This window comes from Cynocephalus volans, chromosome X (assembly GCF_027409185.1).
Source record: "Cynocephalus volans isolate mCynVol1 chromosome X, mCynVol1.pri, whole genome shotgun sequence".
In the NCBI taxonomy this organism is placed as follows: Eukaryota; Metazoa; Chordata; class Mammalia; order Dermoptera; family Cynocephalidae; genus Cynocephalus; species Cynocephalus volans.
The window spans coordinates 17927530-17949454 of NC_084478.1; the positions used below are offsets into that span (position 1 = coordinate 17927530).

Sequence of the window (21925 nt, forward strand, 5' to 3'; positions counted from 1 at the left end):
CTGCCAGCCCCCTTCCATCAGTATCTCCCCTTAGTTAGTAGCAATAGGTAGGCCTGCACCATTTCCCTACCAGGATTCTTTCAGCCTCCTTCCAGTGCTCTGGGGCAAAGGTCAAACTCATTGGTTAAGCACCATTTGGGATCCGATCAATACCTCCAAGTCTAGCATTCTCTGTAGCCAGCACCCAAAGGAACTCTCTGCCCCAGCCTCACCAAACCACTTGGAGTTTCCCAAACATGGGAAGCTATTTGACAGCTCTGGACTTTCCCTGACAATCACCTTCCTCCTTTTCCCCTCAGGAGACATCTGGCAATGTCTGGAGGCATTCTTGGTTGCCACAATGGTGGTGGGGATGCTACGGACATCTAGTGGGTAAAGGCCAAGGACGCTGTTCAACATCCTACAGTACACAGGACAGTCTCCATCCCCCAACCAACAACCTGATCCCAGATGTCAATGGTGCCGAGGCTGAGAAGGGCTGCTCTGATGTCTCTCCTCTCCGCTCCTGCAGCTGCCTCTCGTGGTGCACAGATGGAATTACTACCATTACACACCTGTCTGCCTCCCCTCCTAGACTGCAAGTTCCCTGAGGGAAGAGACTATAGGTTAGTTAACTGGAATCGAAGGGACTCAAATATTTGCTGAATAAATGAACGAAGAATTCATGGGTCTCTCCTGTCACAAATTATCCACGAGACATCTGGGAAGGGTGAGTGGGAATGAGGCGTCCAGAAGCCAGCACATCCATTAGAAGAGCCGACAGAGAAACATTTTGCCACATTTGAAAGTTTTATACCCAGGATTCCCACTGGCTCTTTTTGGCAGTTTTTACACACAGGGAATAAATGTCAATTTATTGACTTTTTACTGTGTGGCCAGCACTATGTGTTTGTAGTGGATTGAATTATGTCCCCCCCCAAACTCCCTGAAGCTTGAATTGTGTCCCCAAGTTTTATGTATTAGAAACTGAGCCCCCACTGTGACTGTTAAGAATGTGGGAAATCCTATTATGGTAATTGAAAGGCAGAGCCTTGAAGAGGTGGTTGGATTGTAGGATCATGCAGTAGTGAATGGATTAAAAATGGTGGTCCTGGGTGTGGTTCTGAGGGCTTTAAAAGAGGAGAGTCTGTCTCTCTCTCTGCTTCCGACATCTTGCAATGTGACACCCCTGGGTCACTGTCGCCACCACCAGATGGACTTCCTAGCCTCAGAAACTGTAAGCAATAAATTTCATTTTTCTTTATAAATTACCCAGTCTTAGGTATTGTTATAGCAACACAAAACAGACTAATAGTGTTTTACAGGCACTACTCAATGTGATCTGCATAATGACCCAATGTTGGGGAATTAATACCCATTTCAAGGATGAGGAAAGAACAGGAGTGCTGAGAGGTGAAAGTAATTCTCCTGAGGTCACGAAGCCAGCAGAGCTGAGACCAGCGTGGTGGTTTCTTTGGGGGAAGGTATGAGAGTCCTTTGTTAAAAAAATAATTTCACTCTCAAACAGCTAAGCACCTGCTGCAGTCACAGGCTTTGGTTTGTATTTGTGTCTGAGTCACATTTATTTCATAGGTAGGCATATGAGTTTAAAATAAAAAGAATACTAAAGATTTGAAAGTTTAGTCATGTGTCACACCTCAAAGGAAAGTTAATTCTGATTTTTGTCTGCAATACCTAAGCAGAAATTGCAACTCTAGTTGCAAAATGAGAGCTTGGAAAAACGAGCACCTGGGGCTGATGAAAGTAATGTATTTGTCTCAGGGCAGGGGCTGAATGTGAAGCCAAGTGTTCTTAGGGAGAAACATGTCAATATTAAATCTTTTCACCAATCCTTGATGGATGTGCTAATCTTCTCAGGTCAACATGAGCTCACCCTGGCAATGCACTGTAATAACTTATTTAAAAGGCAGCTGGCTTTTATAAATGGACTGCTCGATCAATTTTAACATTTTCATTCTCAGAAATGTATTCCCTTATCAAAACAGTATTTGCTATATATAGTAAGAACTCAATTGTGCATTTTCTACATCAGAAGAGACTGTATAAGTGACCAGGTTTGGGAATTTTTGTTCTTTGCTCTTAATTCTGTATGATGTTGAAGCTCTGTAGAGATAACAAGGTAACAATAATAAAGTCAGACAGGTGAGTTTCATTCCGCTAGAGCAGTGGTTGGCAAACTACTGCCTATAGAACAAATCCAGCCCACAGCCTGTTTTTATAAATAAAGTTTTATTGGAATATAACCACATCCATTTGTTTCCTTACTGTCTATGGCTGTTTCACACTACAAGACAGAGTAGTCATGGCACAGTCCATGTGTCCTACAAAGCCAAAAATATTTACTCTCTGGCCCTTTATAGAACACACAGGTAACCCCTACATTAGAGAGAAGTGGTATTTGTCTCAAGCTTGGATCATTTTCAGTGGGGACTAAAGGAGTTAGTGAGGACATCCGGCTTATTTAAGGCATTTATGTAATTCAGGCAGGTTAAAGACAAGAAAATATAAAATGGCAAAACACTAGGCAGTAGCTCTAGGCAAGAACTTTAATGAATTGAACACTATTACTGACAACATAAAAAGCCAGTGTAATATATACAAAATTATCAATTTATGTCAAGAGGAAATTTCTCATGTTGGGAACAGTATACATCCTGCTGACTTCCAAGTGGCTGACGTATTACACCCACCCTGGGATGTGCTCACTGGGACTTTGATGAACATGCTTATATCTCAGTATAAAGTCCCTCTTTCCTGAGAAACATACAAAAGGAGAGATGAAAAGACTGTACCCAAGCTGGCTGGTTAGCTCGGCTGGTTAGAGTGCAGCCTTGTAACACAAGGTCATGGGTTCAAATTCTTGTACCAGCAACTGTACCCAAAAGGAAGGGGTTGAAACTGGGGACCCTGTTCAGAAGGCATTCCCAAGGGTCCCTGCGCCCAGAGCTCAAAACTTGAGGGGAATGACTGGCCAGTACTTGGGCTGCTTTCTGTCACAGTGCTTGTCAAAGCTCAGCTGCATCGCAGTCTCGATGGCCTGGATCTTGGCGGCGCTGTCCCCATATAAGCGCTTCATCTCCGCCCGGCGCCGCTCACCGGGCCTCTCAGTCGGAGGCTTCACTGACCGACGGGTGCTGTTGTACAGGTCGTGATCGGCGTTCACGTAGTCGTGCAGGCGCTCAGCGTCCAGCTGTTGCTGCCGCCCTGTTGGCAAATAGGAACATGAACACGTACGCACACAAGAGGAGTGTGGTGAGGAGTGGGAGTGGTGGTGGTGCTGGCGCTGCTGCTGCCACCACCTCCTCCAGACGTGCCACTTGCAGCCCCCCCGTTCCCTCAGCTTTCCCTTTACAACTGTGAAATCAGGCCCATGTGTACCAGCTGAGATGCTCACTAGATTCTGAGGCGTGACCTGCCGATTATTATGATCTACTTAGTAATGAAGACCACCATTCACTTATCAAGCAATTATTATACACTGATAGAAATGGCAAAAAGGCACAAGGAAACCCTTACCCTAAACCACCAAACATCTGCAACGAGCCCTGAAAATAAATACAGGAGAAAAATGAAACCACCTGGGTGTCTCTCTTTTTGTCTGCATGGCCTGCCCACAACCTGCCCAGCTAGGGACACTGATGGAGCTTGCCTGGTTTCCAACCCTGTACCAGGCCAGCATGGAAATGAAAAGCTCCCTGGAAGGCCCAGTGTTGCAAGAAGTGGTACTTACGGCCACAAAGGAGGTGATGGGGAAAAACCACCCCTCTGGGAGAGGTATCGATTTTAGGTAACCTGGAAAAGAGTGCTAGTAACTATAGAATGCAGCAATGACTGATGATCCTTCCGCAGATTCAAAACACAAATCATACCAGGCAACGGAAGGGCAATTCTGCAAATGGAATTAAGACCTCTGACTTCTAATCCTCCTGCTATATTAATGCATCTGCAACAGTGTGTTGGTTTTCTCACTATGGGATCTGACTTTCCACTTCATAGGTTAGCCTAGGTTAAACTGCAAGTGATACAGTTTATATACTTTAAATTCTACTAATTTAAATGAATTCCTGTAAAGCAAGAAATATTTATTCAATTTATTTCTCCCTCTGTATTTTTTACATCAAGTCCCAATATCATAATTTTTCTTATGTAAATAGCAACAACATAAACATTTCACCAATCAATGCTTCTTAAGGTAAAATCTAGTCAACTTATATAGATATAAGCGACTCTTAAGAGAAATATGTGCAGAAAGCACATATCTGTAGCTCCGATTGCTACCAGGAGAATGCTACTAAATAAGGAGTGAAGATGGCTGTAGGGGAATAAAATGATATAAATCATTCTTTCCTGTTGGTCCTCTCTCCACTAACCTGGAAGGGAACATAGTAGTGAGCTAATCAAGTGTGAAAAGAGAGATATTTATAAGGTTATGCAGAGTCACTCTCATAAATCCTGGTCTTTGTAAATATCACCTTAGAGTTGGAGGGAAGGAGTTTTACAAACTTGGAAACATTTATGTACATGGCCACATGTATGTGGCCACTGCTGTCTTAGAACATCTGCAGTTTGTTTTTACATAAGGAAGTAATATACAGATAAGCCAAATAACTGTCAAACAAAATAAATGCCTTGTAACTGTTACCTTACTCACGGAAAAGAGATGATTGACTTACTGTGAAATACGGAGCTAAACCAAATGACTGGCCTAATATGTGAATGAATGGGAAGTCAATAAGCATTTGTTTCCAATTTTTGGTCTTTCTGCCAAGTTTGAAACATCAGTATATAAGTTGTTCAGTTCTCACGGATGTTTAAATTCTGTACCTCTAAAACTGAGTTCTGTGGGAGTGGATGAACTGGGTACCAATTATCCAGGGAAAATGGCCATTTCTATACTTTTTTCTGACTTCCAAGCTAGCTTCCAGGGACAGAAAAAAAAGGAAGCAGTGGGTTAGAGAAAAGCACTCAACTTGCCATGACTGCCTCTTATTTCCACGAGACCCCTGTGTGTTGCTGGCACTGAGGGTGGGTGAAAGCCCTGCTGGGGACCAGCTTCTCCCTGGAGGTCTTTGTCTTTCTCTCCTGCCTCTGTTCTGAGATGATTCAATCCCTGTTCTTCTCACAGGACTTCGAAGGAAAGCTTAGCTTGGTGCCGCCAGAAGGAAGTAGAAAGGTGACCTAGGACACTAGGTTTTGGGGTGGGTAGTTATAGACTAATGAGGTCTGTTTGGTCACTAAGACTATGCACAGGCCTCTCACACTCATCTCTTCCAAAGGTGGTAAAAGAGCACCTTCTGAGAATTCAACCAGGCAGGGGGCTGGTGCAGATTCCACACTGAGCTTTCCATTAAGGGCGGAATTGAACCGCAGGATCTCTTACTCAAGCACTACTCATCTGCAGGCCTTGCATTCCCACATTGGCACAAGATTCTGCCACCTACGAGCAGCCGTGGACACGTCAGCAATCCTTCTGCCCTTGCTTCTTCATCTGCCTGGAACTGCTGAGCACCTCCGAGCCTTTGCGTCCAGAGCCCATAGTAAGAGGTTCCTAGATCACTGTCACATTCCTCTCAAACTGTCCCAAGACTACAATCAGCTTCATCCACAGATTTAGTGACACAAGAGATGTTCAACTTCCTGTCTAAATCTGAGTTACCGAGATTAGAAGTTTTAACAAACACTGGGATCTTAGCCATCTTAGTGTTGTTCTCAGATCTTTGGCTATGTGAATTTAGCCTTTTTACTTTTGCACCTTTATTTTTCTTTTCCTTATAATTTAAAATGTTTATAATTACACTTCCTATTTGTTACTCTTCTGATAAAAACCATCTTACAGATATTAAATAGCTATAACAATGATATGGAGACAGACGTTTTTCCTTATTGTTGACATCTGTGAAGGAAACACGATGTTAACACAAAGCTACCTGCCGGCAGTCAGCGAAGCCTGTGTGACCTTCCAAGTTCACATCAGTGCATGCTCACGGGCCACCATCATAGGATTTCAATTCTTAATAAAGTTCAGACAGTGTGAGAATAAAAGACACAGCCCTTTGCCCTTGGTTCTCTACTCGTATTTCCTTCCCATTCAGTCTTCCTCATGAAAATTTAAGGCCCAACCCTGGTCCCTTCTGTCTCTCAGGAGATCTGGAGGTCTCATGGTTTCCCACACAGTGGATAATTGCCCTAAAACACTGACATAATGGGAGCGAAGCCTGTCCCCTGCACTGACAGACCTGCTGGCACCTGTGACTGGCCCCGCGGGGGTCCTCTATGGGGAAGGGCACTGTCCTTTTACTCCTTGTTGTATCCTCAGCAACGTCTGACACAAAGCAGGTGCTCAGGAAATAACTGTTGAGTAAATGCCTGGACAAAGGCCATACATTAGTTTTTGTAAACAACTCTTTTCCTTCCAGATGCTATTAGAGAAAAATGATGACAACCCAGGGACACAGAAACAGATGCTCAAATCTCAAAGGGGCTGGGCAGAGCTCCCCTCACCATTAGAGCATCCACAACAGAGCAACTGGGGGGCGGTAGGGTAGGAGCACCAGTGAGTTGGGGCGGACTCTATTCCCTTCCATTTCAGTTGCTTCGCCTCTACTTACAATTAAAAAAAAAAATTCTAAGGCGAGACTGCAAATGAGAAGTCTGTTTAAGACCAAATGCTCTCAGGCTGGTTGGTTAGCTCCGTTGGCTAGAGCGAAGCCTTGCAACACCAAGGTCAAGGGTTTGGTTCCCTGTACCGGCAGCCACCCAAGAAAAAAAAAAAAGCCAAATATTCTCAGACTGGCCATGTGCTGATGGCCACAGCTAGCATCTGCAAGTACTTTAATGCACACTGACTCAGGGGAGCAAGTAAACCTCAGACTGGAATATCCCAGTTTGAAGGCACCCACTTATTCTGTTTTCTATTTATTGCTTCCTTCCTCCTCCCGACGGAAGAAAGGACTCACTGGCAGTTTTTCTTCCTGTCAAAACAAGATGAGGGCTCAGCCCACCAGATGGAGAATCATCCCACTGAAGCAGAGAACATCACACTTCAGACACAGCCAAACGGCTGCCTTGTCATGTAGAGCTTGGTCATTTTTATTGAAAAGAGCTGTAAAGACTCAATGTTACCAGGCACTTTCATCTTGTGGGGTATTTGGCCAAGGGAATTTGCTTTAATTCAAAATACCTGGAACTGAGTGATTATAAGAAAAATGAAATTTACTGCTTACAGTTTTGGAGGCTGGGAGGTCTAAAGTCTAGGGAACACATCTCTTGAGGGTCTTCTTTGGTGGTGGCTTTATAGCAATGCAGGGGTCTAACGTGGCAGAAAATGGTGGAGGAGAGAGAGAGAGAGCTCCTCATGTGCTCTCCTGTTAAAGCCCTCGACCACAATTAAACCATCAACAATCACCTCTTCAAAGCTCTACTCTACGATTATAGCAAAAGGATTTCCCACCCTCAACAGTTACAGTGGGGATTAACTTTGGGGAGGACATTCAACCCAAGACAGTATTGTTACCATTAAAGTAACAGAAATATCTTGTTAGGAAATGATAACATATAACCAAAAGCATGCATGTTTCCACTGCACAAAAGGAGTTCTTATCTTACTTAATTTTTGTGTTTTTATCATTGAAATATGTTAAATTGGAGACTATCTGGAAGAGTAGCAATCACAAACAAGGACATGCTGTCCAATCTGAAGGATTTTATCCTAAGAAAATATTAAACAAGACTCAGATGATGAATTGCATAACCTATATGTTCCTGTGGAAATGACTAATACTGAAAAGTTAAATCTTTCAAATTTAGCTGTTTTCCCTTGCTAGTAATATTTTATAAAATCTTGTGTTCTCTAAATGATTCATGTTCAAAGTTGAATTTCCCCTTATTGAACAAGTAGGTTCTAGTGGTTCAAAGAGCAAAACAAAACAAACAACTTCTACCAATTATTCACCCTAACCCTTGTTCTTTATCTCTTTATTAAAGCTTTTCTCAGCTGTGTTTGTAACTAGACTCCCCGCCCCATGAAAATTTCTAGTGAAGGTAATGGATTGGAAAGCACCATGGGCATTCAGATTATTTACATATGAATTCCATCATTCATTGCTGCTGGAAGGAACATATCCTGTACCCACCAAAAGTGCTGGTGGAAAAAATAATGCTAGGGGCCTGCTGCTCATTATTTTCTTATTGGCACAGGACCAGGCCCTGGCAGCTTTTTCTAATAAAGACCAAGTCTTTAGATTACATTCTGACATGAGGGCCCGTTCTCACCCTTCCCTGGGATCTGATGATGCTTTCAGGGAAGGCTGTAGAACGCGAAAGCATCGCAGAGATGCTAGGATAAGTAGTTTTGAATTATGCTCTAACTACACATTTTATAAGCACAAAGAATCAGAAGCTTTGGTGTTTACTGCTATGATTAGTAATATGGAAGTGGGTTCATTTTCCTAGTCCATGTACTTTACTATATTAAATTTCATCAAACAAGAATATCCTTGAAACTAAAATTGTGTTAATGACTACATTTGACAGATACCAAAACTTTAATTCTTGCACATTTTCAATGTTCTAAATCAATTTAAAAACTTGAAAAGTGCTGCCTAGAGCAGAAAATATGATCTTTTCAAAGTCACAGAACATCTTTATTAAAAATATGCAGAATCTCAATCAAACACTAATCAAAGCAAACAGTATAAGATTTATGGTTAATATCTACATTAAAGGATGGGTTTCTAGCACCTAATAACAACTAACATTTATTGGGTACTGATGTCATACCAAGCACCATTCTATAACCTTTCTCATATAATTTCACCTAATCTTCATAATTAACCACCCATTAATTAGAATCCTCATTTCATAAGCAAGGAAACTGAGGCACAGAATGGTGAAAGGAGGGGCCCTCAAGAGGACAGGAACCTCCAGCTAGTGAGTGGTGGAGCTAGGCTAGGACCCTGTGATGTGAGCAGTTCCGCCACTGCTGCCTCTGCATACTGTTACTAACAATAATGTCAGTACAGGGGAGGAGTAAGGTTAAAGACGAAGTTAAAAGAGTTTTCATAAAATTCCCTTTTTTTGGCGGTTTTGTGATCTAGATCATGGTAAAACAAATATGTAATTTTCTTCACAGAGCTGATAAGAGCTATGTGGTTTACTTTTATGTCCCAGTCACAGATTGTGTTTGGAAACAATGAAAATTCTCAGAGCAATTGCTTTAGTTTTCTAGGACTGCTGTAAGAATTACCATAAACTGGGTGGCTTAGAACAACAGAGATTTATTGTTTCATAGTTTTGGAGGTCAGAAGTCCAAAATCAAGGTGTTGGCAGGGTTGTAAACCCTCTGGAGGTGCTAGGAAAGGATCTGTTCCAGGCCTCTGTCCTAGCTTCTGAAAGTTCCTTGGCTTGTGGCAGCCTAACCCCAATGTTCACATGGTGTTCTCTTGTGGGGATTTTTCAGTGTCGAAATTTTTCCTTTATAAGGACACCAGTCATATGGGATTAGGGCCCACCTAATGACCTCATTTTACTTCAATTACCTCTGGAAAGATCCTACCTCCAAATAAGGTTATGTTCTGAGGTGCTGGGAGTTAGGACTCGACCATATCTTTTTTTGGGGGACACAATTCAACCCAGAACAGTGATGATAATAGTGCAGTTTGGAGCCTTGAAGTAAACTAAGCAGATTTGGAAATAATATCCAAAAAACAGATGAAGTTCATCAAGTTTATAAAGCACACAAAGGCTAACTTATTTTGTAAAATGTCCCACAGAATCACAGCAGGTGTAGCACTCTATGGGATACGATTTGCCAACCTCTGATTTAAGGCTTATAATTAATACTGAAAGACTTCATTCATTATTCAAAATAATATTAAATGCGAGGCATGACTCAGCAGTAATTTTCATGACTTTGTTTACCTACCTGGAGTTCTACCTGACAAGGGCAAGAGGGAGGAACACGGATGGTTGCTAACCATCTCCGTAACTGAACTGCTTACATTTTTTTCTTTGGTGGTAAGGATGCATTTCATTATTTTATTTTCATTTCATTCATATCCATTTTTTTACTGAGTAACTATCAGGTTTATTTTAAATCTGGACATAATTCAAAACAGCTTTTTAGATGACTGAGGTTTGCTTTGATCCTTAATTACAACTTCCCTCATAAAAGTATCAATCTCTGGCGGGAAAAAGCTGTCACTCTACGTTCTGGTAAGGACAGCAGAAATAACCCCTATCTCCATCACATTTTGTTTTTCAAAAGCTGTAACAGCATTCCAAGCAAATGTGCACATGCTAAATGCCTGCCCTCTCTCATTTGCTGTATACTTTTAAATTAGACTAATGGTTGTTTCATATGTATTTTGAAAAAAGGTAAAATTTATTTCTGCAGATCAAGGAACAAAATGTATTCTATGTGTAACAGAAAATACTGTTTTAAAGATACCTGTTTGGGTGTACTTTCTAATGTACATCAAAGTCAACAGTTTAATCAAAAGAAGGGAAGCCAACAAAACTGAGCGAGTAGTGTAAAGAACCACAGGCAAAGACGCTAAAAGGACATGATACTTTATACAAAGCCCATTGCTCAGTTCCTGGCATCCAGTGGGCAGCAATAAATGCTAGCCCATTGTTAGGAAAATACAGATAATTTAAGATGGAAACAAAACTCTCCCATTCTCAGGCTTATGTGTTCCTGTGTATTGGAAAATTCTATGTAAAACATCATACAATTAGATCTGGCTTTTTAAAAAAAAATTGGGACTGAATACTGGTTATGGTAGGGAGGAGAGTATTCGTACATCCATCAGAGGTTCATAAAATATAAATGGTCTAGTGAATCTTCATAGAAAGAAGAGCACAAAAAAGCAGTTCTAGCTCTTTGTAGTAAGACAGTAAGATATTTAAAAATGAAAATTCCTGCTTTCTGACTGAAGATATAAGACTTTTACCACAATTCTCTAACACCAGGGACAGAGCCTCAATGCCGGACCAAACGGGCAAGTTGTAAGCACTGGGCATTTGTTATTATTCTGTTAAGACTCATGCTGATCTCTACTCCAGAGGGAGCTGTTTAAGATTTGGGACCTCTGTAGCACCAGGAACACCTCTGAGCTGAGTCCCAGAGAAGTGGCAAAAGTATTTTAGGAACCTAGCGGTCTCAGGGACAGAACCTGGTGTATAGGAAGAAACACAGGAAGTAGAGTCAGGCAGACTTGGTTTGAATCCTAACAGCAAATTACTAGTTGTGTACCATGGAACCAGTTCAATGAACCTTCTTAAGATTCAACTTCCTCATTTGTAAAATGGGCTTAACACCTTGAGGGACTGTTGTGTAGATTAGAGAACACACACACACACACACACACACACACACACACACACACACAGGCACTCACGTGTACACACATGCTCCATCTGGTGAAGTCTCTAACACTCAATAAATGGCAGAGGTACAAATAGGATAAGCTTTGTTCTGGAACTAAAAATAAAGTCTTGCACTAACACAACTCTGGAAACTAATACGATTGAGGTGCAACATCACTATAGCTTTTCCAGGCTTAGGACTGGATTTGGAATATTACCTGTACCCAAATGATGAGTTACAAAAACAACTCTATATATTAGGAAAGAAAAAAAAATGCAAAAGGCAAGGCAAGGAAAGGAAGCACCAGGATACAGAGGACTGAACTTACGCCGCTCCTCTCTGTGCCTCTCGGTCTCTGCAAAGTACTGGCGGAGTTCCTCGGTGATTTCCATGTTGCTCAGGTCACATTCCACCCCTCCATCTGACTCGGTCTCTATCTCCTCTTCTTCAGGCAAAGCTTGGTCTTCTCTTGTGGATGCCTGGATCGTGCTGCTGCCACGTGGACGCTGCCCAGACCTTCTGAAATGTGAATAACTGTGGCGGGAATCCTGCAAGGCCACGTGATGGTCACAGGACTGAGGATATCCAGCTTCGTTATTGTGAGAGCTTTGGGGAAGACCTGCAGGAGGGAAGAACCAGGGGGAACCGAAATAGGATTCCATGGCCTTCCTGTAGGCGTGCTGGTGGCTCTGCATCCAAGCCATGGCTTGATTGTAATGTTGCCAGTATCTTGCATATACGGGATGAGAATACCAAGACTCGGTAGCTTTCGATGTTGATGCCTACAAAATGAAGGGAAGTGTAGGGCAGACACCAAACAGCTTGTTCTCAAGAGAAATCTTCACATTTCATCAACTAATCAGTGGGTATTTACTGAGTTTCTGTTACATATCTACTCTACATGAGGATGCTACTGAGCCAAAAAAGGTCCGTGCCCACAAAGGACACCAAGCGTACGCACACTACCAGCTAGTACATGAACATGAGGCACGCACAGGACAATTAGTTTAAGGTTACGGAGTATTATAACGTGGGGACAGAGGCTCATAATGATGGTTTTTAGATAAAATGCAGGGAGAGATAAGGACACAATGATCATCTTGGCCCTCTCTACCCACCATAATTAAATGACCAGTTCCAAGTTAAAAATGGCCGGCCAAGAACCACGTGGACTGACAAGCATGAGACTTTGGTTCCCTGCCCTTCTGCCCACTAAGCTGCTGGCCCTGGCCCACTCCTCAATGCCTGAAATCAGAGATATTTAGTCATACCCAAAGGTGCTTTTACTTTTAGTTTTCTGATGTATTTCTTTGGTCTTCTCCATCATGGAATGAGAACACCAAGACTTTAAAGACTAAAATTTACCTTTTTTTCTTATCAGTTAAAACAAAAATGTCTTACCTTTGTTGCCATCTCTGATTGTAAAAGTCCAAATGGGCACCGAAACTAGGAAAGAACCACCACAGGGCGAACATCTGATCAGTACAGCTGTGTGATATGAGGCTATTTCATGGTTCACAAAGCAGCTCCTGAGAGGCTGCCTCTTCCCAGTGCCATGCCTGATCTTCATGCAACATACCTACAAAACCCTGGCACCTGGGTTATGACCTTGCGGTCTGAAAAGGAGGGACCTTAGGGGTGATTAAGTGGGTCAAAGGAACCTGCATGGTTTTGCATTCAATTACTTGTTTCCTTTTGAAAGTAAGGTCTATGAAAATAATCACATAAATATTTAGTAGTTAGTATGTATTGGGCTAAATATTTATAACCATTGCTTTATTTATTAATCCGTAACTCATGCCAATGCCTATTTAAATTAACCCTGGTTTTCCTGAGGCTTGAGTAGAATACATCTTTCCAACAGGAGAAACCTGTTGGGTCTTGTCTTAGGTTTGGGACTTGGAGAAGCCTCTTCATTTTTTTAGTATGTGATAATACACTGCCATCTCATCTGTTTACACACATTTGAAATTTTTTTGAATTTATTTATTTAAAAAGATGACCTGTAAGGGGATCTTAACCTTGACTTGGGGTTGTCAGCACCACGCTCTCCCAAGTGAGCTAACTGGCCATCCCTATAATAGGGATCCGAACCCTTGGCCTTGGTGTTATCAGCACCACACTCTCCCAAGTGAGGCACAGGCCAGCCCTGAATTTATTTTTTAATTGAAATGTATTGATTGAAGGTATTTATGGGGTACAGAGTTATATTTTAATACACATATACAATGTGTAATGACCAAATCAGGGTAATTACCAAATTCATTGCTGCAAAAATTTGTCATTTCTTTGTGATGAGAATATTTGAGAAATAAGACATCTCTCCAGCCTCAGCTGTTCCTGGGGCTTTAAGTCTCCCAAATGGGCCTGTTTTGGTTTTGACTACAATAAGCATCTCTCAGCCACACTGTCCATGCCCAATCATCTTGCCTCTTCGCAGGAGGAGACACTGTTCCATGGACACTCTCTACAAGGCACCCCATCCATAGACTGCCTTTGCCAAACAGCACTGCTCGGCTGGGACTTACTCCTTTTCCCACTACTAGTCTGTTGTGTTTTACCGATTCACTGCATGAAATACCTATAGGAGAGTTTAATCTGCAGTTGCACCTTTAACAACCTATTTAAAATAGATTTTTACTTTTTTTTTTTCTTTTTTTTCCCCTGTTCAGGGGTTCGGAGCTACTAAAATGCCAGCCTACACTAGAATGTTCTTAAAAAAAAGTTAAACAAAAATGATATCCTAAAATACACATGAATTTAAGCTTCTGTGAGATGAAACCACTAACACCACGCGAGACTGAGCAAACAGCTTCTTAGGTTCTGAAACTTCGGAAACTGGATACTAAAAGGGTCCTATTTTTCCTACTTCACTTAACTATAGGGTAGAATTTAAAAAATCTCCAAGCCTTAAGAAATAAACTTGACTTATTCTGTAATCTCTATCAGATGTTTTGCTATGGTATGTTAAGCTTAAAGAGAACCATTCACATTCTTTTTAAACATAAGCTTTCAAATAGGATATTTCTAAGAGGGCTGACATGACGTTCTGCAAATTTACCTTAAACATAACCTACACTTCCTGTACCCTGTCTTAAATTCAGGAATATGCACATATGCAGTGAATGTAAACTGGAAAAAAGTTAACAAATGCAGTGAAGATATAAGTTTAAATAAAGCTCACATTACTACTTTTAAACTGTAATTCAAAGGTTTAAACCTGAAAACCTAGCTAACTGTTATGTGCTTTACAGGCTACTACTGAAGAAATACAAAATAGTTAATACTTGGGTGGCTTAACACCTGAAGAAGTAAAACTAACAAAATGAAATGAGGGTAGAAATCAGTATATACTTGAGCGCTAAACTGTACAGTGCAAGCTTTAAGTGGTCAATTCACTAGAGCCGGGTTTTATATTCCTATCACTGAAATCTGGATAGCTTTCTGAAAGCCTGCAGCACATAATGACATTAAAGTGAACTCCATGTGTGTCTTAATCAAATTTGTTTTATAGATTAACAAGTATAGGAATTAAATTAGATACATCTAGGAGACATCTGTATGTCTTCTAGAAATTAAGAGTTTTGAATCCAGACTTCTTTCTATGCCTTAGAAGACATACTTAGAACCAGGTTGATGTAAATATCATTTATCCCGACTTGGGAAGCCTGACAGCTTCAAATATGTAATTAACATCATTGTGACTGAGCACTACTGTAAACCAAATCCTATTCTTAACTATAAATAGGAAAACCCAGCATGGCATTAAAGGTAGTAGCACCAATATTCTGAAAATCCACGAGATAGCTAAGAGAGTTTCCATTATGTAGAGCTAGAAGTTAGGTGCCAGCGATAAAGTACACTACTGTTTAAGAGGTTCAAGGGTATTCCATGATGTTCTCCGGGATGCTCAAATGTCAATGGCTGTGATTAAGAAGGGAGGGAGTGCTAATTTGAGGAGAGATTGCTTATGCCTTTGATTCAACAAATAACTCATAGTTTGGCAGAAGGGCTGCCATGTTACATTGTCTCCAAGATCACCCAAGCACACCCTGAGCACTTTCCAAGAAAGCAGCCAGGAAAACCAGTTGAGATGACTGGAGAAAACCAGTTCCGGCTTTCCAACCGGAAGCAGTTCAGGTTCAGCCCAGTGTGCCCACTATCTGTAAAATATATTCACTAATCAGCTAAGGTGCTAGACTCTTTTAAGGCCCAGGCCATTAAGGAAAGATGAATTTATATTAATGATGGAATACAGGCGACTTTGTAAGCAATTCTGTTTTGTTTTGATTATGCTTTCCTCATACTTTTGGCCACTGGGAGACTTGTAATAAAATTTGCTGCCACCCTCCAGCAAATCTGGAGTCCCGAGACTGTATGTCAAATATGCTCATTTCACCCCTGGCTTCGTTATTTTCTCTTCCCACATTCGAAAACCTATTGGTCATATCCTTTTACAGTTTTAGTATTTTTAAGATTTCTAACATCCTATAGATTATTCAAATTAATCAATTTGAATAACTGATTTGAATTACAAATTAATCAACCCTCAAAAATCAAATACGATAAGGGATAGAAAAACATGTCTACTTGCACACAGCTTTATAGCAACTTGCATGCAGCTTTATAATTTTTATTAGTTCAGTATTTCCAGTGTTACTCTTTTTATTTTATGCCAGCAATTTTTTTCAGTAAAGGGCCAGATAGTAAATATTTTAGGTTTGCAGGCCACATACAATCTTTGTCTTATAGTCTTCATATTCTTCTTTGCTTAAAAAAAAAAATGCACCAAAACCACAGCAAACAACTCTTTAAAAATGTAAAAACAATTCTTAGCTCCTTGGAAGTACAAAAAACAGGCTGTGGGCCATCTTTCGCCCACCTCTGTTTTACGTTAACACATTATTAAGTTGTGCGGACTCTGCCCTCAAAGTATTGAGCATCCTAATTGTTCCACACTTTCCAGTTGGAACTCATTGGAGAAACTTCATGATTCTCATACATTTCATAAATTATTAGGCTTGGAGTAAGACTAGCAGAAGCAAGAAAACTGATTATGACCATCAACAATCTTGGTGACTGGTTTCTAATATTTGGGGCAAAAAAATAGTCTCCATGACTAAATAAGGAAGTGAAACCATTTCTTAAAGATCTACATAGACATTTAAAGGCTTACTTAAAAACAAATGAGGGGCCAACCCCTTGGCTCACTCGGGAGAGTGTGGCGCTGTGAGCGCAGTGGCGCTCCCACCGCGGGTTCGGATCCTATACAGGGATGGCCTGTGCGCTCACTGGCTGAGCGCGGTGTGGGCGACACCAAGCCAAGGGTTGCGATCCCCTTACCGGTCACAAAAAACAAACAAACAAACAAACAAACAAACAAACAAACAAACAAAAAAAACAAATGAATCTTCTGCAGAACAGTATCAATTGACAGGGCTTAGAAGCACACACAGAGCCAGGATTTTTTTTTTTTGTCTTTTTCGTGACCAGCACTCAGCCAGTGAGTGCACCGGCCATTCCTATATAGGATCCGAACCCGTGGCGGGAGCGTCGCTGCGCTCCCAGCACCGCACTCTCCCGAGTGCGCCACGGGCTCGGCCCTAGAGCCGGGATTTCTGACAGAGACCCTGCTAACCTGCTAGCTGCCACGTGCTGAGCAGTAACACAACAATGATGGAAAGCAGGACAGAGTTCTGAGTATCTATTCCCTGGAGGGAATGCATATTCTTCTTCCCTGCTAAGTGAGCAGTTCATCAGTCAGCTCCCAAGGGAAGAAAAGAACCTCCTCTAAAAATGGGTCCTCCTTTACTTTTTTAAACTGATTACTTTCTCCACACAGAGAGCTTAAGGACCTAACAAGAATGTCTGGGTTTCTGAAAAGCCAACAATAAAATAATTCTACACATTATAGCAACACTTTCAGACACCACCACCTCTCAAAGAAAAGAAGGCTTATGGTTGCAGCAGACTTAGATGCCCTTCCAATAGTCTTTAATTTTGTTTTTCATTCCCCATCGCCCTGGGATTGTCTCCTACTTTTTCACAGCACAAGCCTTCATGGACTGAACAATAACTTTTCTCCTAATAGGCTGACAGCACTGAAAGAAAAGACTGGTAATGTCAGGGAAGGCCGGGATCCACAGCTCTACAAACTGGGTTGCCCTCCCCAGTGAGCACAATGGCATAATGGTCACCACCAGCTGAGCCCAGGCGAGTACAGAGACTGAATTCATCGTCTGTCCTCAGCCACCAAAGAAGGAAGGAAAAAAACAGGGTTGAGGTCATTCACTAAACACTACTGAGGCCTACAGGCAAGACAGAGCTTCCAAGTCTTGAAAGATATATTTTCCTATATAAGCATCTCTAAAAAAATGCATTTACTCTACAATCAATCTGCTTACTCTGAAAGATGTATTTTTAAATGCATAAATATACATGAAGAACAACAGATAAGAGCTTTGTAGTTTTCAATGGATACAGTGTGACTATTTCCATCAAGTTACCCCAAAATGCCACAAATAAGTACTGTGGCTTTGTTGAAAGATCAAATAGCAAACTGCTTTTCCATTAATGGAGAAGTCATGCTTTTCAAGCATTTTAAATATGACAATATTTATAAATGTGTGGTTTGGAGGGACTGTTTAAATTCTTTTTCCTAATTTTCTTTCTCTTCAGGATAGATTTTTTCAATAAGTAATCTGTAGTAATGACTGTGTTGACTTCAATTTTGGAGTGTAGTAGCTATGTTAAAGATTACTTGGTTTTACTGAAGCCAACAGAATTTGCTGCAGTGTTTTTTCTCAGTGATAAATCAAATACTTACAGAAAAAAAGATAGTGGCATCATATATATTATTTTTATTGCATATTTATATTCTTATATAGGATCTAGGATGTGTCACAGCAACCAGATAAATAAAATAAAAACACAGATTCCCCTCAAAACTATAATGTATACTCTGTAACTAGATTTTCCTCTCCATCTTCCTTTTCCACTAGAATTCTGAAAATTAAACACATGAAAATACATTACAAGTCAATCATTAAATAAGTTACTCTGGCTAAAGCCCTGAAAGTCGGACCTTTCCTATAAAGCTCCCACTGATTTGGTTCTCTGAACCAACCAGATAATTTAGGGGACCTGATTAGGCCTTCAGTACACAACATTTCAAAGCAGAAGGAAGGGGGTCTGCTGGAGACTACAGCAAAACAAATGAAGGCACAGTGAGAAACTGGAATGACAAATTGAGTCATATATGGTTCGAAGGAATTTCTCTCTACACGTGCAATACTAACCCTATCAGAGAAGATGACTTCCAATAATACACACCAGGAGGAACCTCCTCAAAGATAAGTAATAAAATGGGGCTTTTTGAGGGCATTGCTTCCTGCCTCACCTGCTTGGGCAGGCCTCCCCTTACTGCTAGCTGGTTGCTGAGGCTGGCAGCTCATCTGGCTTGATACCATCATGGGCTCTCTCCTGTGGCTTTGCATGGTCCCAGCTTAGTGATTTGGACATCAAAGATGGCTCAAGTCTGAATGGCCTTCTTCCACATGCAGGAGTCCAAGCTCCATCTTTCAGCTAGACACAGGCCTGCTGTAAGTGCACATGCCACTGTGTTCAGAAAGCCTGCACCTCCTCGTCTATAACAGCCACTGTTAACACTGATGGGGTAGGGAGCCACAAAACTCAGTTTTCATTTCTCCTCACTTCCTCCATCCCAAACCTCAGTTTACTCTCTTCTGGATGCTGCCAATAAGTATTGCCACAAAGAAGGCATAGCATGGGGAAGGAGAAAGACTGAAAGGATGTAGTTAACAATTCTTCTCCTTTTTTTTTTTTTCATACAAATAGCATTCCACCCACAGAGGGGCATTGTTTAATTTGTCAGCAAGAGTGATGGATTTGTGCATGGATTTATTTGCAAGTTCACTGAATCCCCATGTGACTAGCGTCAGAATCAGAAGTGAAATAGGACACGAACAAAGTTACCCTCTGACTCATGGACACAACAGGCAATGGGAAAACTGAAAACCGAGATAACTGAAAATTGAGAACGACATAAATACAGTTCAAAGAGGAAACAGATAAATTTGCTTCACTGCAAGCATATACGTCATACAGCAAAACCTAGTGTGACCATAAAGGAATAAGGGTTGAATAGGCAGGTACTGCAAACTAAGAGCATATCAGCAAAAACCATGACTAGTTTAAAGTGGTTAAAACCATTAGTACATTTCAGGAGTCTTATTGCAAGTATTACTTCTTCTATAAACATATTTATGGTAATTCCATGTTAATCTCTTTTTTTCTGAATTTATACGGCACTCACCATGCCTCACTCACTTGGGCACTTAATTATTGTAGGCATGGATTCTACAACCTATTCCTTTTTAATTTCCTATCTTCCTTCCAGCATAAAAATAGCTAATATTTTCTGCTCTTGGATGCTGTTCAAATGTGTTTCCTGACAACATTCCCTCCTCCTACCTCTACTCCCCCAAATCACTGAGAAGCTAGTAACTAAAATAACTGCCTATAAAGCCTCAAATCTTATCAGAAAACAAATATTTAAATATATTAATATGTTTTCAAGGATGTTTCTAATTCGTCAGGCCTTTGATCAACTACAGTTACATTCTTTTTTCACTTGTCCAACTGTTCTATGGCTGGATTTCTTATTGTAGATAAGTAGTTCCAAGAGTTCTGTGCCTAGTTTGTAAACTCTGCAACCTCCACTCTAGCCTCAATTCCCCCCCATTCTTCTCATCTCACTCAATCTTTAAATATTGGATCCTTTAAAAAAGAAAAAAAAAATCCATCACTGTCTGTCTGTAAAACAGTTTTAGAATGAAAATTTCCCTCTGGAACTTTAGTTTGTATACTTAGCACAGCAATGAACACACAGAGGGGATTTATACACCTCACTGTAAACTCGCCTTCAGATATGCTTATCCAAAATTACTAACCAACAATCTTTTAAAATAAGTGGTTTCTGTTCACAACACCATCCCAAAGGGACTGTTACTCTGATAAACTATACCAGTACAAATTGTATTTTTAAAGGATCTCCCATCCCAGAATTAATGAGAGCCATGAGAGTAAATAATCGCAGAAGTGTTGTGTTATTAATCTTTAGCCTAGATTTTTCAGGTAATGTTCTGACGTGGGGTGAAAAACAGCTGGATACAGAGCCTAGCCTGTGAAGCAAGTTTAAAAATCATTCCGGGGGGGGGGGGGAAATTGATCAGAAACTTCTGATCTGTACTAAGGGAATCTCAGGATTTCAGAGATAAAAGTCACTTTGCCACTGGTTCAACTCCATCTCATTACTGATCAAGAAAAGCGGGCTGACTAGGTAAGGCCCATAAACGATCTCAGGTGCCAAATGTTCTGAAGATAACTTCCACCCAAAACTCTGACCTCCCACAAAGGTCAACGTGCGAGGATAAAGAATGAAAACCCCAATTGTTGAGTAGAAGGGCCAATATCCTAGACAACTCTCCAAGGATGAGGCCGTCCTGGGCGATCTTCTATTCAGACACTGGGCTGGATGGACAAAATGTGAATTCACCTACAGACTTTAACATGGTGGTGCTCAGCACATCAGAATCACCTGTGGAGCTTTCAAAAAAAATACCAGTGCCTGGGCCCCACTTCCAGAGATTCCAATTTAATTGGTCTGGGATGGGGGCCAGGCGTCAGACTCCTTAAGAGTCGTCCAGTGATTCGGAAGCACGGCAGAGTTAAGAGTCTCTGTAACTAGTCCTCTCTCACAATTAACCTGCATTGACTTAGGAATCTCACGGGCCTCTGGCCCCACCTTTGGCCGTGGGTTGATGGTAATTAGGACGACAACGTGACTGCCAAGACCTAGGCTCTCCCCGCCTTAGAGGCAGCCAGGTCCCGGGGCCTCCAGGCTCCTCCCTCACTCCCCAAAGGAAACCCAGCCGTCCCCGAAGTCACCTCGTCGGCACGGAGCTTGAAGATCCTGGGCGGTGGGCGAGCAGGGACCTATTTTTCGTAGGGGAAACAGAGGGGCAGTGGGGGGGCTGTTGCCGGGCGACTAGAAACGCGCTTCCGGTGAGGGTCACGTAGCCTCGGCGCGCCGGAAGTCCCGCCCGCGCCGCTGACGTCACGTCCGCGCGTGCTAGAGGGCGGTCACAGGATGGGAACCTGCTGCCCGGGGTGGAGCCCGGGGCGGAGAGCTGGGTTCTACGCCGGGTCCCCGCACCGGAACTGGGGCCTGTGTCGGGGTCGGGCGGCGATAATGTCCACCGACGGGTGGAGCGGGACGGGAAGGCGAGGGTCGCTTTTGCGCGGCCCCTTCCCCGGCCTTTTCACTTTCTCCTCTTCCCTTAACTCTCATTTTCGATCCCTTGTCTTTGTTTAGCCTTTTCTTTCTTTCTTTTCTTTTCTGTCTTAACTAAATCGGAGGGTGGTTGTGGCCCAGGGCAAAACGCTCAGGCTTTGCAAATAGATTCCCTCATATCTGAGTTTGAGTGTGATTCCAGTGCTTAGTTTATTTAACCTCCCGGAGCCTCGTGTTTCTCA

The 21925-nt window shown here is 41.8% G+C and overlaps 1 protein-coding gene across 2 annotated transcripts; it reads right to left on the reverse strand.

Annotated features, from left to right (window-relative positions):
- Nucleotides 1-2264: 2264 nt before the first annotated feature.
- GEMIN8 (gem nuclear organelle associated protein 8) lies at nucleotides 2265-21444 on the reverse strand. Of its 2 annotated transcripts, none has more exons than XM_063084102.1 (4): nucleotides 21338-21444; nucleotides 12770-12814; nucleotides 11697-12150; nucleotides 2265-3204 (listed from the first exon to the last, which is right to left on the reverse strand). In XM_063084102.1, exons 2-4 carry the CDS (start codon nucleotides 12779-12781, stop codon nucleotides 2948-2950), a joined length of 723 nt encoding a protein of 240 aa, XP_062940172.1. In that variant the 5' UTR covers nucleotides 12782-12814; nucleotides 21338-21444; the 3' UTR covers nucleotides 2265-2947. The 2 variants fall into 2 exon arrangements, with proteins under 2 accessions (XP_062940172.1, XP_062940173.1); XM_063084103.1 differs by lacking the exon at nucleotides 21338-21444 and adding an exon at nucleotides 21195-21261.
- Between the last annotated feature and the right edge of the window lie 481 nt (nucleotides 21445-21925).

Excerpts from the sequence above, each read along its gene's own strand:
- GEMIN8 (XM_063084102.1), bottom strand. Across the intron at positions 3,205-11,696 it reads GAGGCACAGAGAGGAGCGGC|GGCGGCAGCAACAGCTGGAC; the intron begins GTAAGTTCAGTC and ends ATTTGCCAACAG.